We start from the raw sequence: 18,515 nt of genomic DNA, 5'->3' as shown, positions 1-18,515 counted from the left end.
ATTTTCTAATATTACGAATTGTGTTTTTGGAAGTTATTTTTCGCCTGTCTTCATTTCATTACAGGAAAAAATCTTTGAGGAATTGTCCAAAGTCAGAGCAGAGATGGAGATGATCCGCCGTGATGTCCAGAACTACAGGACAGAGTCTCTTTCAAGGTAAACTGTGATGGACGTTCGTTTGCGTCTCATCTTACGTGGGAAGGTCTTACAAAAGTCTCCTACACGTAATTATTGCACATTTGGATTGCTGTGTTGTAGCAACGTAAAATTTGTGTGAAGCAGTGGAACCTGTGGCTCTTTGTGTGTGCGGGCATTTTTTTTATGTGCATGTATGTGAACCCGTAATGTCCTTATCACAATGTACAGTTTGGCCCACTGTTAAAGAGAACATACTGTTTGATTTGTGGCATTAGTTACCACTGAGACCCGAAAAAATGTTCTTCACGTGTAAATGTGTACGTAATTTATTGTGACGACCCTTTTTACCAATAGGGTCAAAAAGGGTGTCATGTGATATGTTGCTTTTGTAAAGTTTCCTTTAAAGGAGTCCTGACACAAAAATTTTCGCCCCGCGTTTTTTTGCTGCAATGTGTTGCTGGGGGCCTGTTAGTCGTAACACGACACATCGTTTGCTGCAGCACGCGACAGATAATTAATTACAAGCTCCTCATTACCGACACAGCCTCAGTTTCGGTTTGACAGAGCTCCAAAAATGACAAGCCGCCGTGTGCAACTATCACTGCCTAGCGAGTGAAACGCTCGGTCATGTGAGCACACAGAACAGTGACGCATTTCCGCGCGGTCTGTCATCGTCGGGCTCATCGTCATCTGATGGCAACGATTTTCTTGCGGCGGGGATCGAAGGAATTTTCGACGTGGCGAATCACTTTAGGTTTGACCCGCTGGCGAGGAGCGATTCGTCAGAAAGCGCGTCAAAACAGAAATGGCGGCTACGACGGTGGCGGCTGCAGCGGTTACGTAGGGGAAGTAGGGGGGTCACCTCAGGTTACCTCCGAGGGTGTCAATGCACTAGGTGCGCCCTATAGTGCTGGATCACGCTCGCGAACTTCAAAATTCATATAAAATACCTTCCAAGCTTTATTCGCTGTCGATATTTTGCAGATGGTACAAGCATGTACACGGGAATTGGTCCAGCAGGCTATCTCGGCCGCGAAATTTTGTGTCGGTACCCTTTTGACAGTGGACTGGACCGTACGAATAAAATCGGGCTCATTTTTGTCTAATTGGCACATGCTTGAATTAAAGGGACCCTGCAACGCTTTTTGAGCCTGGTCAGAAAACGCTGCTGATCGGTAGTCGAGGCTCCTGAGAACACGCGAGCCAAACATTATAGTGCAGCACGTGCCCTGGAATTTACACTTCTCTCGACAAATGATGCCATATACCCAAAATGACCATGTTATAGCACAAAGTCCACAACATTGGCTGGTTTGAACATCGTGGCTACATGGTTACCGGGGCTGCCACGGAATGCCGTCACGTGCCTGCGCACATGCTCACGATCACACTGTAAGCTGTGCATTCGAAGAAAAAAAGCAAAGAATGTGCTCAAGGTCATGACGCTCGCTGACGAAGGGACGCATCTTCTTGCCCCCTTGTCATCTCCCTCCCAGCGTAGCCTTCAGTGCGCCCGCTAGTACGAAAAGAGAGAGGAAGCACTTGAAGTGTGCGACAAATCACTGTAACTCCACTCGCACTTGATGGATTCTAAATTTTTTTGGCGGCAGTCAATTCGTGAGGCAGTAAGCTCTTTTAATGAAGCCATTCGACGATTCCTTTGAAAAGTGTTGCAAGGCCCCTTTGGATGGTGGTACTAGCATGAATTCCAGCTTTCTAACCTTTTTTTTATAAGAAACTTAATAAAGAAATTGTTGATCAGAAACTGCTACATTTTCTGGCTGCTCCGGTTTTCATATGACAGCTGCAGCGTTGTGCATGAAAATCCAAATGCTGATGTATGTACCTGAAGTCTTATTCATGGTATAACATGGGCAACATTGGATGTTGGATAGACAGGTCCTTCTACTTGAGTAGTTATTTCGATCGTTGTTGACAGTGACGTGCATAAAGCACAAATTGTAAGGATGTGCCTCGCGGAGCACCTGTGTTGACTACTTCCCCTTTGAAACACTGCAGGGTGACTTCAGCACGAAGTCTCGCGCACCACTCGCCCCTTTCTCCACAACGAGCTGGAGGCAATGTACTGTCACCACCGTCACTGGTGGGTCTGGCACCACCGTCGACTTCGGAGGCGACTTCAGGGGTGGTCTCGTCGGTGGACGCTTTCCGTTCCACCTTGTCTGTTGGTGGCGGTGGGCTGGACATCAGCGCGGGTCCACCCACCACACCAGGCACTCAGCACCGTACCCTGCCGAGGGTTAGACGTCGGTCCCTCGACGAAGACCCTGGCAAGGTGAGTCGGCCCACCAAGAGTCGCTGGAGGAGTGTCAAAGGGACACTGAAGAGAAGAACAGTTTTGCTCATATCAGTAAATTACCATTTCACAATAACAAAAACATCACTTTTACTGCGAGAAGACGTTTAGGTGAGCAAACAGAAAAAGAAGATGCAGGTGGTGACGCCACCTTGAAATTTCTGCACCAAACACCGTGACATCATAGATTTTGACGTGGTCTGCTAGGTCATACGTAGTTCCTAATCTGTAAAAATGAAGTACATTCTCCTCTGAGGGGGCCAGGTTTCACACCTAACATACCAGGTGTCAGGTGCGAAATTTAAAAATGAGACATTGACCATGATTTTCTTCCCTTGTAACAAACATATGTTGGTGAAATTACCGTATAAACGCGTGTAAGGGCTGCACCCGTGTAAGGGCCGCACCCCGTTTTTTAAAGTGCATATTCTAAAAAAAACAAATCTGCGTAAGGGCCGCACCCACACTTTCCTCAACCAATACGTATTCAAAATGCGCACGCGTGTAACCTTCTAGGCGTAGTCGATAGATGGCGCAAAGAAACGCAATTCGTGTTAAGATGTTCGTGAAGTGGGCTAAAAATTTTAACTTTTTTATTAGTATTCATAGACCCGCCAACTAAAGGTTAAAGCAGGATTTTATCTTTAGCTTCTCACATCTCTATACAAACGCGCTATCGGCGCTATCCATATCGGCATTAACATCACCAACTTTGGCATGGTGTTCGCGTTGTTCGGTTTGTGCAGTTCAGCCAGCCATTTGCTGTAGTTTTCTGCACTGTTCGATGACCTTCGTGCTAGCTTGTTTTCTACACGGCGTTCACGTTTTGGCAAGATGGGCAAGTACCTGAATAGCTACACTGCTGGCTATAAGTTGAAGGTGATCGAGTATGCTCTCGAGCATGGGAAACGTGCCGCCAGCAGAAAATTCGACGTTGACGAGAAGTGTGTTCGACGTTGGTGTGCTCAAAAAGAAGCCTTGCGAAACACCAACAGCACTAAGCGTGCTTTCCGAGGAGAGCAGTGCAAGTTTCCCGATTTGGAAGAAGACTTGTTCCGCTATGTGACTGAAGTGCGGAATGATGGTCTTACACTCACAACGGACATGCGTGTGAAGGGACTAGCCTTGGCGACTGTACTTGGGTGGATCCTATCTGCGTGGAGCTCGGTGTCGACGGACATTGTGTCCCGAAGTTTTAGTCGCCTGGATATCTAACAGCTTGGATGGCACGGAAGAAGACTGCTTGTGGGGTGACGGCGCTTCGCAGCACACCGTCTCATCTCGGACTCCAAGTCTGAGGACTCTCCGAGTGACGACGATTGAGCACGTATGTCGCAAGAAATGTTGTATACTGCAATAAACGCTCTTCGTTCGCTAACTGGTGCGTTTTTACTTTAAAAAAATTTAAAATGTCACGTGTATGGGCCGCACCCTGAAAATTGGCCCTCATTTCTTGAAAAAAATGTGCGGCCCTTACACGCGTTTATACGGTAACATTATAATTCTCAAAGTACAATTTATCAATCTAAACCAATTTATATTTTCATTTTAGTGTCCCTTTAAACACAGTTGCATAGCTATTCGGGAACTGTCCATTTAGTGGACATGTCCACTTCGGCCTGACATCATCTTAGTGCATTTGGTTGCTGCATAAACCCGCAAGCCACGTCGGGATCACGAAGGTGCAATAAAAGGTCGCCACATTAAACCTAACTTGATGGCCTATGCGATCACAGAATTAGAGTTAATGCACGGCCTCTGAGACATGCGCAGCCAAGAGTGGATCTGAGGAGCCTGCATTATTTGCCGCATTAAAGTGCATTCTCATCCTCTCAATTGTCTTGAGAGCTGTGGAAGCTCCGTCTACATCAAAATGACGTTGTGGAAGAAGAGCATGTAACAGGCAGTGTGCTGCTTGTCAAGCTTAGGCCATTCAACAGCAGCTGAAATGGGCAGTCCACTAAATAGACAGTTCGAGAATATGTAGCTCCCCTGTCGTGTAGTGTGCACTCATACTCCACATTGGCTTATGCCCGGCCGCTTTGGTAATGCAGTGTTGCCCAACAGCATGTGGGTCCTAGAGCATAACTTTGCTAAGCAGTAAAGGATACACAAATGTTGCTGGCATCTATTAAAATGCTAATGTCTTCAGCCAACTACTGGTATTTTTCAAAAGCAGCATTTTGTAGCCAATTTTGCTGATTGCTCTGGTTAAATGACATAGCAACCATTGCAACTATAAATATATCTTTTTAAGACTTTGTTGCTGGGCTGGTTGGTACAATTTGAGGACAAGATGAAAAGCACAAACACATGTACATGTGTGTGTGTTTGTTTTCATGGGCATCTGCTCTGTCATCTTGATAAGTGTGGTTAAGAGATGGGAAAGAAACATGCAGAGAATGCATGAATAGGGTAGTTCAAGGGCAGTGCCTCTGTTCGCATCTTGCTATCTTTCTCAGCCATTGGTGTTTCATCAACCTTCAGGCTACATTGTACTGCCTGCAGGGGTGCAACAGCTGTGCCAAGCTGAGCCAGAACCGTGAAATTTGTTGAAATTGCACTACGCTGTGCCAAAATACCCAACCAGCCTCAAAAGTTTCTCAGTACTGATAATTTTAGTGAGAAATGGATAAGATGTTAATTACCTGCAGTTTGCGCATCATCATCCAATCCAAACCAGATGCACGGACCATAACCCTAACTACTAGTTCACTATACCCTAACCTCACTGAGAAAGAAAAGAAAAAGGACAACGGTTCTAAAATTTCCTGGCCTTGCTCTATCACGTGCAGAATGCTTTTTAAGTCACTTTTGCCACGGTACACCTTTGCTGTGTGGAAAAGCGTACTATGATTTAGAAGGGCCTACTAGTACTCGCTGTCACAGGACACAGCACATTTTGTTTCTTAATTACTCATGCGTGCATGTGCCATATAATAACAACTATTAGTATGATTGCTGACATCTAAAAAAATACTGGCAGTCATTCAGAGCAGTGTATGACGTTTATGCGGCCCTGAGAAACAATAAACAAAAACGTACGCCAGTTCTATTTTTTCGCCACTTCCTTTCACTCCTTCTTTACAAATCTCCCGAATTTTGAGGTCGCCAGGTTGATAGATTCACAAGAGCATATGCAGTGCCTGTCAAATGGTTTGACAGGCTCTGTAAATGTTAAATAGACTCCGACATTGTTTGCACTGTGGGGTGTTTCAACAGACTGCTTTTATTGAAATAGCAGTATTCACGTGCACTGTGCACGAGTTAGCTGATGTTAAATAGTTTGTACATATATTTTTATTTTCTAAAAGTAAGTCTTATTTGGCATACTGCTCCAGATTTGGGATTTCGGGCTAAAAAATGGAGCATCTCTTTCCTGTAGCCTGGTACAAATTTGGATTTTCATGCTCCAAAAGGAACATTTTGCTGCTCCAAAAATTGTTCCAAATTCTAATTCGGCTGTTGCACCACTGTGCCTGTAGTTGGTCAAGTCGAGATTGCTGCAGCTGTGTAATTCATTGAATTGTTTAGAATTTAAATTTTCATGTGTTTAATATGCTCAACTTAATTGAAGATAAGAATGAGGATGCATGCAGTGCTATTTGTTCTTTTCCTTTGCCTTTTGTTCAGTATTCACCAATATGAGCCAACAAGCCCAAATTTTGATACAGTCGAATCCTGCTATAACAAATACCGCTACAACAAAACCTCCGCCACAACAAATAATTTTCGATTCCTCGTCAGCCGCCCATAGAAAACAATGCGAAAAAGGTCTCGTCACAACGAATACTTTTTCTGGGTATTTCCGCTTAAACGAAGTTTTCACGAGTGCCACCACATAAGGAAAAGGAGCTTGCCTAGGATTGCCGTGAAATTCCGCTAGAAACTCGACCATTTCTCGTGCCAGCCGTGCGGCCGCATCGCAAGACCCGTGTCATCATCGGAGACATGCTTTCTGCCACCACACGCACATCCTGGTAAATTATTCTCCATTGAGATGCTCGGCGACAGGTCGTCCATCCGCCATGATGCTGCTGGCGGGTTTGATTCGCGTGCGGGCCGTGGAAGAATCGTTCTTCAAAAACTCCCGTCATTGTTTTGATGAAGCACACAAAACAAAAGTACTGCTCGTCGTCACAAGCCCTGCGATCGTAAATGACAACCACGGAGTTTTGAAGGCACACGTACGGCCAGCGCGCACCTAGTTCAAGCGTAACTACATTGTGCCGCAACCGCTGCGAACACAAACGCGGTCAGGTCGACGCGATCATGGGCCACCACAAAAGTACGCGTGCATCCAACGTACGCGCACCGACTCAAAGCAATGCTGCAGTCAAAACAGCGGTAGACGCGATCACAAATAGCAACGACACAGTTCTGAAGGCACGCGCACGACCAGAGCGCACAGATTGATAACGGAACTACCGTTTGCCGCAACCGCTGCACAGAAAACCGCGGTCGCTATTGTCGCGATCATCGGTAGCGAATATGCTCAAGTACGCAGCTGACACACCGGAAGAAAGATTACTAAAGGCAACAAGGTCGTAAAACGGCGCGAAGCGTTTCGACTTTCCTTTTGCTCGCTTATGGCTGTGGTAGCGCGGAGCTTCGGCACTTCGTTTTCAGTTAGCCTCTAGCGAACTTTGGCACGCTCCTTCGCGGCACTATGCGCTCGGCACGCTTCGAGGGTAGCGTGCATATCGTATTTGCTCGTGTATAACCCACGTGTACAACTCGCGTATTGACGCAAAGCTGCCTTCCTTGCATTACCGTGAAGCCAACTTGCGCACTGAAATTCGCATATAACCCGCACCCCGAGTTTAGCGCCTAATTTTCTGTATATTTTGTGCGTGTTATACGCGAGAAAATACATTCACTCGGTGTGCGACCAAGTACGTCCAGCTTAGCGAGAGTTAAATGCAAAGGACAATGCACGCGCTTGCCGGGACCAAAGGACGAGTCATGGTCATCAGATCTTTCTAACTTTTGTGGTCTATAGATGAAATTTCGCTGCAACGAAATTCCGTGACAACAAACTTTATCGCACGTCCCATCAATTTCGTTGTAGCAGGATTTGACTGTATTACCATAGCTATTAGCATGCTTATGAATTGCTGGTTGGTTGGCACATATGATTTAGAGTATGCCTACTTCTCCTCCCTATCTCCCTCTCTGCCCAACAGTAACCTGCAGTCCTCCCTTTTTTGAATAAGTGAATTGATTGTCTATAACTTGCGTCAGCTGTAAGGAAGTGTTTAAATCAAGTGGGGTGTTCAGATTCCTCAACATTCACCGAGATGGCAGACAGTGAATGGTTTTTTGCTTGTGCTGCCAGGGCCTGGGTGACTCTGAGTGGGACAAGGTGGTTCCGGGAGGTGCTGGCAGTGGCCTGGACGGAGGGGTCAGTGACCCCGAGTGCAGTCCCACGGAGGAGGACGAAGAGGATGGTGGTGGAGCGGGCCTGTTGGGCAGCATGGACCACCTGCTCTCACCAGTGGGGCACCACTCCGATGCCCAGGCACTGGCGCTAATGCTGCAGGAACAGCTGGATGCCATCAACAATGAGATACGGTGCGTCTCTTTGTGAATCAATGCCTAGGGGCTCTTTTTTGCATTTTCCTGCTCCTTTTCACTAGTGCTTTGCATGGATAGAGAGGAGGAGAGCTTAGTGGGATGTAGGATATGATAAGGTATCTACCATTGCAACTTTGTTTAAAGGCATTCAGCATATTATTACAGGGCCTTCTGAATATTCACTCTGCTCTAAGAATGCCTGATTACTGGAGGTAAAAGGCCATAAGGCTGTTTGCGTTGTGGCCTTTAACTATTATCTTTTACGAAGCTTCTTTGTTGTAGAAGAAAAAGTACCGCATTACACTCCGTATGCATGTTGCTGGCTATGCACGAGAGTTGCAGTTGGTAGCAGTGCATTACTTGTTTTCGGTTTTTCGGTTTTTTTTTTACAATTGTCAGTCTAAACTGAATTAGTGTTTCACTTTAGTGTACCTTCCAGTTCTGTAGCTGCTGTAATGCTAATGCTGGTGTCCATCGTTTGTTCAGGCTAATTCAGGAGGAAAAGCAGAGCACAGAGCAGCGTGCCGAGGAGCTGGAGTCACGTGTTGGTAGCAGCAGCCTCGAGCCCCTGGGGGGTTTGCTGTCACGAGGACGCTCCTTCGACCGAGGTTCACCACCCCTCAGTGGGCGGTCTACACCACCTTCTTCCGCTGGCCCCCCAACTCACCACAGCCCCCAGCGAGAGTACCTGCCCAAGTACCACACTGTAAGCACGGGGCAGACCTTGGTTCTTGTAATTTAATTTAATTTTATCGCCTTAAGGCTCGTTCACACCTGCGACTAGCGCCGGTCGCGGGACCATTTGCAACTGGCAACTAAAAAGCGACTTGAGGCAACTGATGTTTATACAGTCAAACCTCGTGAATACGTACCCGCTTTAAGTGTACTAACGGTTAAAACGTAGTTGCGACGAATCCCCGACCGAGTCTCATAGAGCCTAATGCATTTGCTGACGGCTTAAGCCGTAGTGCTTCGTCCTACGCCTACCGGTTATTGCGTACCCTGTGTACCGCGATAACTTTTTGTGTCATAAAAATTTGCTGTGCCACTGAACTTCCGGACGCCATAATGTGCCGCCAAAGGTTTTCAGTCTTTTCGAGAAGTGCGTGGATTGGTCGATCACTGATTCCGACTTCCGCGCGATTGCGGCGACGCCTTTGTGGGTAAGCATTGGGAAAGAATGAAGGTGAGGCGGCGGCCACCGACGAACGCGCCAGCATGACTTATCGCCGGCAACCTTATCACAATAGGTATCTTCAGATATCTGCTCGGGCACGCGTGCGGCGCAGCACTACTTTAAGCCTACTGCACGCCTTTAATAGGCGACAACCTGCACGCGCTGGGCCGCCGATTCCTGCCGCGTCGTTGTGTGGGGCCATGTTCAAGCGCCGCTTTGTAAAAACGAAAGCAGCTCGCTGTTGCAGAGTTGAGCGTTGCTGGTTGCGGGCAACGCGAAATCTCTTTGCATTGACGCTATCACGCTAAGTTCAAGCATATGGCACAGCAAGTGTAGCGCTGTTGTAACCATACTGCACGCTTTTATTGGGCGACCACCCAAACGCGCTTCCGTACACTGGCAGGACCGCTAGAGCGTCGTGAAGTGCGCATCGCTTTCAGGAAGTTTGTCATCGCCGCGTTAGCCGAACAAGCTACTCGCCGCATCTGTGCACTGTCTGGAGCGAAGTGGGTACGAAGAACACTCCCACGACAAATGCGCGCGTACGGTACAGCAAGCGGCCCGGCAGTGATGGCGTGAGCCGAGAACGCGACGCGCTGCACGCAACTAGCCAGGAGACGATCGGCTCCACGCAGCCGTACCGCGTTACACTGGAACTGCGTCAGTTTTCGTTTAGGAGCAGATCGCGGTACAGACGCACGCACATATATCGCGGAAAGCTGACACTGTCCGTTCTGTCGCTATGTCGGTCACTGCGTATACCAGACCCTGTAATAGTTCCGAAATGCTCCTTGGCGTCGCCACCATGCGCTATCGCTATCGGACGGTCGTGCGAGATTACCAGAATCTTTTCTCCACTTGGGCAAAGAGAATGAAAAGGCTTTGCAATGGGTACTTTAGGCAATATTTGCTGTGGCACTGTACTTATTTCTTTGCTGGCGGCGATGGCGTACGCGAGGAGATGCAAATTTTTACTTGGCGGTTAATGTGTACTACCGTTTAGTGCATAGTTATGTGGCATTCCCGGCAGGTACGCATTAACGAGGTTCCACTGTACTTGCATGCGACTGATACCCGTCGCCACACAGAATTCATGTGTGCTTGCATATGGCTCGCATTGCCAGTGCCCCGTAAAATAAGCTGACGTCCTGTTCCTGGACACCTGATTGGTTCAGACGTTTGCGACTGTAGTCACACGAGTAGAAAATCAAGCAGCGAGTGACTGAGCCAAAGCAGTCGCTTTGCGACCAGAGCAACCATTTGCAACCAGTCGCAGTACGAGTAACTTCGTCGCGTTACTAGTGCTAGTCGCACGTGTGAACGAGCCTTTGCAGACTCATCTTTTATACCCGTTACACATGGGCAAGCGTAAAGTACCATGGAGTAAACCCCTTTTATTATTCTGAAACACCCTTTGCAAAAAGAAGTTGCAATGATGACGCACGGCACCGCACGAAGTTCTTTAGGTGGGTCAAAAAAAAGGGCTCTGCTCGTTAAATCAGCAGAAAAGAAAACATTTTAAAGAGCCACGCCGTTTGTTGAGGCTTTTGTTGACGGCGTACCTTGTGCAGACTCCAGTGCACCACATTATCGACAAAGTAAATGACACTGCCAGAATTCAACATGCTGGCTCTAGCGAAGTGATGCAGGCGTACAAAGTGTGACGTTGCCTTGACAGTGCATTTTTGGGGATTGACGCATATTTACAACATTCCCCAGAGGAGATAATGGCCGCACCCAGGGAGCCTCTGTTGAAAGGATGCATTGCTGAGTTGTGCATGCTGGTTGAGTTGTGTATGTGGATGCGGGATCTGCTTTTCCTCAAAGGAACAATGAAGGGAGGGATATGCTAGTCCTTTGTTGTGTGTCACTGCGCACAAATGCCTTTCCAGAAAATGTCCCTTTAGTTAAAGGGACTTTAACTAAAGGACTTTTGAGTGCCCACATTTCAGGGGTATTAGTAATGAATGAGGTTTGGGTGAAGACAGATTATTTGGGCTGCTTCAGGACACCCAGTACTGGTAGTATCATGGACTTAATTGGAGCCCCTCAACAGGCCCCATTGGAAATTTTGGTTTCACACCTGGAGTTGTAAGGCACTGCCTCGGTGACATTCTACCCAAATTATTTTTCCAATCATTTCATGGTTAGAGGAGTTGAAAGAAATTGAACTTCCTTAATACTGTGCTGCTGAAAGGAGTGAGTCGCTAGGCAATTTAGAATTGTGTACTCTAGGCTTTGAGCCTGTGTTTGTTGCCACTGCGGATGTGGAGTGTGGTAACCTCTTGGATATGCACGTTATTTGTCTAAAATATTGTGCGCACCCAAGAAATGCAAGGCCTGCATACCTTATTTTAAAACTGTCTTCTGGCAAAGCACCACCCCTTTGCCTTGGCTAGTGTATGTGAGTAGTATACCTTCCCTGCATTCTTCCACGTGCCAGAGCACAGGGAGCATGTCATGTTTCATGACGAGCCCTACCTCTGTTTTTATTTTGTTGTTTTTGTTTTTTCTTTTTTCTTTTAAGATATCTTTCGCTTCATGTCACGTTTTCATTGGCAGCATTGCATGCTCTCTCTTAATTGTACAATGGCTAGTGACGTTCCAAACAGTGCCTGTGACGTGGGGCATGCGCATGTTTTTTAGTTTCACGCTCTTTCAAAGTACAGCAACCTCGATGTAAATGGTGCACAGCCTAAGGTTTGAAATTTTGACTGTTTTCGGGATACGCAGGTGTTTATGTTTTTCACCCAAGTATGACTACAATATAGTATGTCGAAAGTTGAATGTCTTGATTGACAGCGTACATGACATATTGGTTAAGATGCTGGGGCCCACTTGCTTCATCAACTGCAGTATGAACATGGCAACCTACGAATTCTCAGAGTATTGAAATTGCACTCTCATAGTACACACATCCACTTCTAATGTGTGTTGCAGGTGCCAGCATCCCTGGAGGTACGAGATGACCGGCTGTTGAGGAGAGAGACAAGCCCACCTACGCCACGGTCAATGCGCATTGACCGAGTAGCCCAAGCTCTGGCACAGAGCTCGGAAGAGCTGCGAAGGTATTGTTCACACTTAAAACATTTTACATCCCTGAGCTATAAAACTGAGTGAAATTATCCTGGGTGACTGTGACATACAGTGAAATCTCGATACAGTGAAATCTCGGTATAACGAACTTCAGGGGACCACGGAAAAATGTTCGTTATTCTGAAAGGTCGTTATAGTGAAAGCCCAAAAATTTACCATAACAATAGAATTTCGGTAACGCAAACGTCCTACCTTTGCAACGGTACGTCCTTGAACTCGTTTCTCACAACAATGCACACGTGAACGTCAGACAAGGCACGTTTATTTGAAATAGTCCGTGATAGTTTTTTGACGGGTGCAACACAAACTCTAACGATTCTAGACCGTCCGCATTTTTATCCGCCGCTTCGGTCGCTGTTCCGCTTTTTTTCTATGAATATGCGGAGTTTCCTCAAGTAGTCCAACGCATCTGTGGCCGACACGGACTCGTCGCGATCTTCGGGTGCTACCGTGACATCATCGTCCATGTCATCGCTGCAATCCTTTAAGGCCCAACTGCATGCACGCGAGTTTTGAGCGACGGCCGACAGGATTTGCTGTCGCGGAGGGCCACCCATCGCCGTCGCTTGTCGCAGGGGTGCAATCGCGAAACGATGCTATTTCCGATTCCACACGGCTGGCTGATCGCACTGATAACGCGGACAGACCGTCGTTCTGACCACTGGCCAAGCACGAAAAGCGCGAAAGGCATTGGAATCTGAAATAGAATCGTTCCGCGATAGCATCCCAGGTTTCTGGAAAGCCAGAAAACATCGCTTGTCGCCCGGAAGTGAGCATGACGATATCCAACAACATGGCAGCATCTCTGACCCTTGCTTCGGTTGCAATTTGCTCGTGATGCTTCCAGTCGGCGCGTACTTCAAGGAATGCAAGTTATAGACTACCTTATTTACAGCCCCATCTCACGCGGAGAGCGAGGCAGCGGCCGTATTTTGTCGTTATTTATGATCGGCGGTTCGTTTTGATGTTTCGGTGGTAGCTTGCTGCATTGGTGGTAGCTTGCTGCAATGTCAACATCGTCGTCATGCGAGGTAGCCCTTCTCCCTGCGAAGCAACGATGTGAGGCGCTGCGGCTTTTCTTAAACGTTCTATGACAGCAAGAGGAAACGTTGTCGAGATGCGCCTCGTGGACTAACCCCAACATAACGCAGTTTGCAAAGTGCGACGTAGCGTAGGCAGCGTACGCTTTCGGGCGCCCCATCGGATCACAGCAGATACTACTGCCGCGGTTAAATATAAGATTGCGAAAAAAGGAAGTCCCGAAACGCTTTTATGGCATCTTTATCTCAAACAAGACAATAATAAATTTGGCATGTTGTCATTCATCTACTCTGTAATTCTTTTTCGTAATTTGCCTGCGTGCGCGCAATAGTTTTCAATCGAGCAGCGCGACGGAGCCCGTTTGTCGCAGTCGCCTTCGCTCGAAAGTCGCGTGCTATGCATGCGGCTGGGCCTTTAGATGCGTTGTCGCCTCCGCAACGAAGGGGGGAAAAAAAAAGTTCTCCGCCCGCGTCTTTCTCCTCCCGTGCCATCTCAGGTGGGAGGGCGTCCGCTCTTCGCGCTGCGTCGTCTGCTACCTTACAGCTCCGACTGTTATGACCGATACACTGAAATCTAAGAATCCTCGCATTTCGGGATATAAGTTCGTAGTACTGAGGTGTTGTTAAGATTACACGGGAATTAAATAACGATCGTTATTCTGAAATGTTTGTTATTCTGAAGTTCGTAGTAGTGAAATATTTTTACATTGAAACTACAGTGAAATCTCGGTATAACGAACTTCAGGGGACCGCGGAAAAATGTTCGTTATTCTGAAAGGTCGTTATAGTGAAAGCCCCAAAATTTACCATAACAATAGAATTTCAGTAACGCAAACGTCCTACCTTTGCAACGGTACGTCCTTGAACTCGTTTCTCACAACAATGCACACGTGAACGTCAGACAAGGCACTTTTATTTGAAATAGTCCGTGATCGTTTTTTTGACGGGTGCAGCACAAACTCTGCGTCACGAACGATTCTAGACCATCCGCATTTTTATCCGCCGCTTCGGTCGCTGTTCCGCTTTTTTCTATGAATATGCGGAGTTTCCTCAAGTAGTCCAACGCACCTGTGGCCGACACGGACTCGTCGCGATCTTCGGGTGCTACCGTGACATCGTCGTCCATGTCATCGCTGCAATCCTTTAAGGCCCAACTGCATGCACGCGAGTTTTGAGCGACGGCCGACAGGATTTGCTGTCGCGCAGGGCCATCCATCGCCGTCGCTTGTCGCAGGGGTGCAATCGCGAAACGATGCTATTTCCGATTCCACACGGCTGGCTGATCGCGCTGATAACGCGGACAGACCGTCGTTCTGACCACTGGCCAAGCGCGAAAAGCACGAAAGGCTTTGGAATCTGAAATAGAATCGTTCCGCGATAGCATCCCAGGTTTCTGGAAAGCCAGAAAACATCGCTTGTCGCCCGGAAGTGAGCATGACGATACCCAACAACATGGCAGCATCTCTGACCCTTGCTTCGGTTGCAATTTGCTCGTGATGCTTCCAATCGGCGCGTACTTCAAGGAATGCAAGTTATAGACTACCTTATTTACAGCCCCATCTCACGCGGAGAGCGAGGCAGCGGCCGTATTTTGTCGTTATTTATGATCGACGGTTCGTTTTGATGTTTCGGTGGTAGCTTGCTGCAGTGGTGGTAGCTTGCTGCAATGTCAACATCGTCGTCGTGTGAGGTAGCCCTTCTCCCTGCGAAGCAACGACGTGAGGCGCTGCGGCTTTTCTTAAACGTTCTATGACAGCAAGAGGAAACGTTGTCGAAATGCGCCTCGTAGACTAACCCCAACATAACGCAGTTTGCAAAGTGCGACGTAGCGTAGGCAGCGTACGCTTCCGGGCGCCCCATGGGATCACAGCAGATACTACTGCCGCGGTTAAACATAAGATTGCGAAAAAAGGAAGTCCCGAAACGCTTTTATGGCATCTTTATCTCAAACAAGACAATAATAAATTTGGCATGTTGTCATTCATCTACTCTGTAATTCTTTTTCGTAATTTGCCTGCGTGCGCGCAATAGTTTTCAATCGAGCAGCGCGACGGAGCCCGTTTGTCGCAGTCGCCTTCGCTCGAAAGTCGCGTGCTATGCACGCTATGCATGCGGTTGGGCCTTTACAAAACCTGATGCGTTGTCGCCTCCGCAATGAAGGGGGAAAAAAAAAAAGTTCTCCGCCCGCGTCTTTCTCCTCCCGTGCCATCTCAGGTTTTAGCGGGACGGCGTCCGCTCTTCGCGCTGCGTCGTCTGCTACCTTACAGCTCCGACTGCCATGACCGATACACTGAAATCTAAGAATCCTCGCATTTCGGGATATAAGTTCGTAGTACTGAGGCGTTGTTAAGATTACACGGGAATTAAATAACGATCGTTATTCTGAAATGTTCGTTAATCTGAAGTTCGTAGTAGTGAAATATTTTTACATTGAAACTATAAGCAGTCGGCACGGGATTTCTTAAAAGTTCGTTAATTTGAAATGTTCGTTAATGTGGTGTTCGTTGTAACGAGATTTGACTGTATAAGCAGTCGGCACGGGATTTCTTAAAAGTTCGTTAATTTGAAATGTTCATTAATGTGGTGTTCGTTGTAACGAGATTTGACTGTATAACGAACTTCAGGGGACCGCGGAAAAATGTTCGTTATTCTGAAAGGTCGTTATAGTGAAAGACCATAAATTTACCATAACAATAGAATTTCAGTAACACAGACGTCCTACCTTTGCAACGGTACGTCCTTGAGCTCGTTTCTCACAACAATGCGCACGTGAACGTCAGACAAGGCACATTTATTTGAATTAATCCGTGATCGTTTTTTTGACGGGTGCAGCACAAACTCTGTGTCACGAACGATTCCAGACCGTCCGCATTTTTATGCGCCGCTTCGGACTCTGTTCCGCTTTTTTCTATGAATATGCGGAGTAGTCCAACGCATCTGTGGCCGACACGGACTCGTCGCGATCTTCGGGTGCTGCCGTGACATCGTCGTCCATGTCATCACTGCAATCCTTTAAGGCTCAACTGCATGCACGCGAGTTTTGAGCGACGGCCGACAGGATTTGCTGTCGCAGAGGCCCATCCATCGCCGTCGCTTGTCGCGTCACAGGTTTCTGGAAAGCCAGAAAACATCGCTTGTCGCCCGGAAGTGAGCATGACGATGTCGGCAAAATGGCGGCATCTCTGACCCTCGCTTCGGTTGCAATTTGCTCATGATGCTTCCACTCGGCGCGTACTTCAAGGAACGCAAGTTATAGACTACCTTCTTTACAGCCCCATCTCACGCGGAGAACGAGGCAGCGGCCGTATTTTGTTGTTATGTTTGATCGACGGTTCGTTTTGATGTTTCGGTGGTAGCTTGCTGCATTGGTGGTAGCTTGCTGCAATGTCAACATCATCGTCATGTGAGGTAGCCCTTCTCCCTGCGAAGCAACGATGTGAGGCGCTGCGGCTTTTCTTAAACGTTCTATGACAGCAAGAGGAAACGTTGTCGAGATGCGCCTCGTGGACTAACCCCAACATAACGCAGTTTGCAAAGTGCGACGTAGCGTAGGCAGCGTACGCTTCCGGGCACACCATGGGATCACAGCAGATACTACTGTCGCGGTTAAACATAAGATTGCGAAAAAAAAGGAAGTCGCGAAACGCTTTTATGGCATCCTTATCTCAAACAAGACAATAATAAATTTGGCATGTTGTCATTCATCTACTCTGTAATTCTTTTTCGTAATTTACCTGCATGCACGCAATAGTTTTCAATCGAGCAACCGTGACACTTTGTCGCGAACATGTGGGTGCGCCCGTCACGACAGCGCGACGGAGCCCGTTTGTTGCAGTCGCCGTCGCTCGAAAGTCGCGTGCAATGCATGCGGTTGGGCCTTTAGAAAACCTGATGCGTTGTCGCCTCTGCAGCGGAGGGGAAAAAAAAAGTTCTCCTCCCGCGCCATCTCAGGTTTTTGCGGGAGGGTGTCCGCTAGTGATGCAGAACTATCGATGGTACTATCGATACTATCGATAGCTGAGTCACTATCGAACTATCGATAGTGAAAAATACTATAGATAGCGCTATCGATAGTAAAAAAATTCGACGATACTTTCGATAGTATAAAATCAACAGCGCGGACTCACTGCAGAATAAACTTGGTTTTCCGCGCGCGTGGTACATAGTGGAGCCGGAGGACCAGGCTGAAGGGCAAGAAAGTTGACATCATTGCGTTCTTCACCAGAGTGCTTTGCTGACACATGATCATGAAGTCAAACTGTTCAGCTGTAGCGGAAAGAAAGCCTTTACATGTGGTAGGACTGCGCGGAAAACATGTGGAAAACATGCTTGAAGGTTCTTTTTCTTGTGGGAGTTACCTGGACACATGCTTCAGCCCACGCCATCTTGTCTTTCTCCTTTCGCAGGTCCTTTGGGCCATCTCTGTCACAGCATGCAGCTTTGGGCGGCAGCCCCGCTTGTCTGTCGGGCATCCCGCCAGACGCTTTGCTCAGGTGTGCCACATGCTGTGTCTCTCAGTGGCCTTCCTTTTTTTCTTTTGCCTGTGTTGCCAAGCTTTGTTGGCTACTTTTTCTTCCTCTTTTGTGCAGCTTGTTATAAAAGTAGATATCATAGTCTAACACACTGAAGAACACCTGGTGGTGTTCTGAAATCCAGAGGTTTTTCACTTTTTATTGAAAGACGTGAAAACCCTGCCTGAGAAACAACTGACTGATCTCGCATTAAATTGCGAGTACCCGCAGGCTATATAAACTGAGCTTGGTAGGTCAAGCTCACAGGATTGACCAGGTACCCAAAAGATGTGAAACCATGCCTCTATACGAAAAAGCAAAATTGCCATATGCTCGAAAGCAGAAGAAAGCTACAAGGAAAAAACATGTGCGTTTTCCAAAAGGAAAGCTTTATAGTTTAAAAAAAATGTTCTAATCAAGGAGTTGACCCCAGGATACTCTCCTAGAACGTGAACTAAACAGGAGGTAAGCTAGTAGTAGAGCATGAGGTTAGGCGTGTTCAGATAAGAAAGAACACGGGGGGACCTGGTCACCATTCCCAATTTCGATGAAATTTACTTTAGGCGCAGGTTTTGGACCTAGAACAACAATTCAGAAGTTTGTTAAGTGAAAAAAAAAACATGCAAATTTGGGCAGTCAAGCCCAAAGGCCACCACGGC

The 18,515-nt window shown here is 47.4% G+C and overlaps 1 protein-coding gene across 2 annotated transcripts in view; it reads left to right on the top strand.

Annotated features, from left to right (window-relative positions):
* LOC119383240 (liprin-alpha-4) overlaps positions 1 to 18,515 on the top strand; it is a 45,510-nt gene that overhangs the window by 11,796 nt on the left and 15,199 nt on the right. The window contains exons 11-16 of one of the 2 annotated variants that reach the window (XM_037651288.2): positions 65 to 156; positions 2,158 to 2,434; positions 7,794 to 8,029; positions 8,519 to 8,738; positions 12,150 to 12,277; positions 17,752 to 17,838. In XM_037651288.2, the coding sequence (XP_037507216.1) occupies positions 65 to 156; positions 2,158 to 2,434; positions 7,794 to 8,029; positions 8,519 to 8,738; positions 12,150 to 12,277; positions 17,752 to 17,838 (1,040 nt within the window). The remainder of the gene's footprint in view (positions 1 to 64; positions 157 to 2,157; positions 2,435 to 7,793; positions 8,030 to 8,518; positions 8,739 to 12,149; positions 12,278 to 17,751; positions 17,839 to 18,515) is intronic. The other variant, XM_037651289.2, reaches the window with a different exon arrangement.

This window comes from Rhipicephalus sanguineus, chromosome 2 (genome assembly GCF_013339695.2).
Source record: "Rhipicephalus sanguineus isolate Rsan-2018 chromosome 2, BIME_Rsan_1.4, whole genome shotgun sequence".
Lineage (NCBI taxonomy): Eukaryota > Metazoa > Arthropoda > Arachnida > Ixodida > Ixodidae > Rhipicephalus > Rhipicephalus sanguineus.
This window is presented reverse-complemented; position numbering and strand designations above follow the sequence as displayed.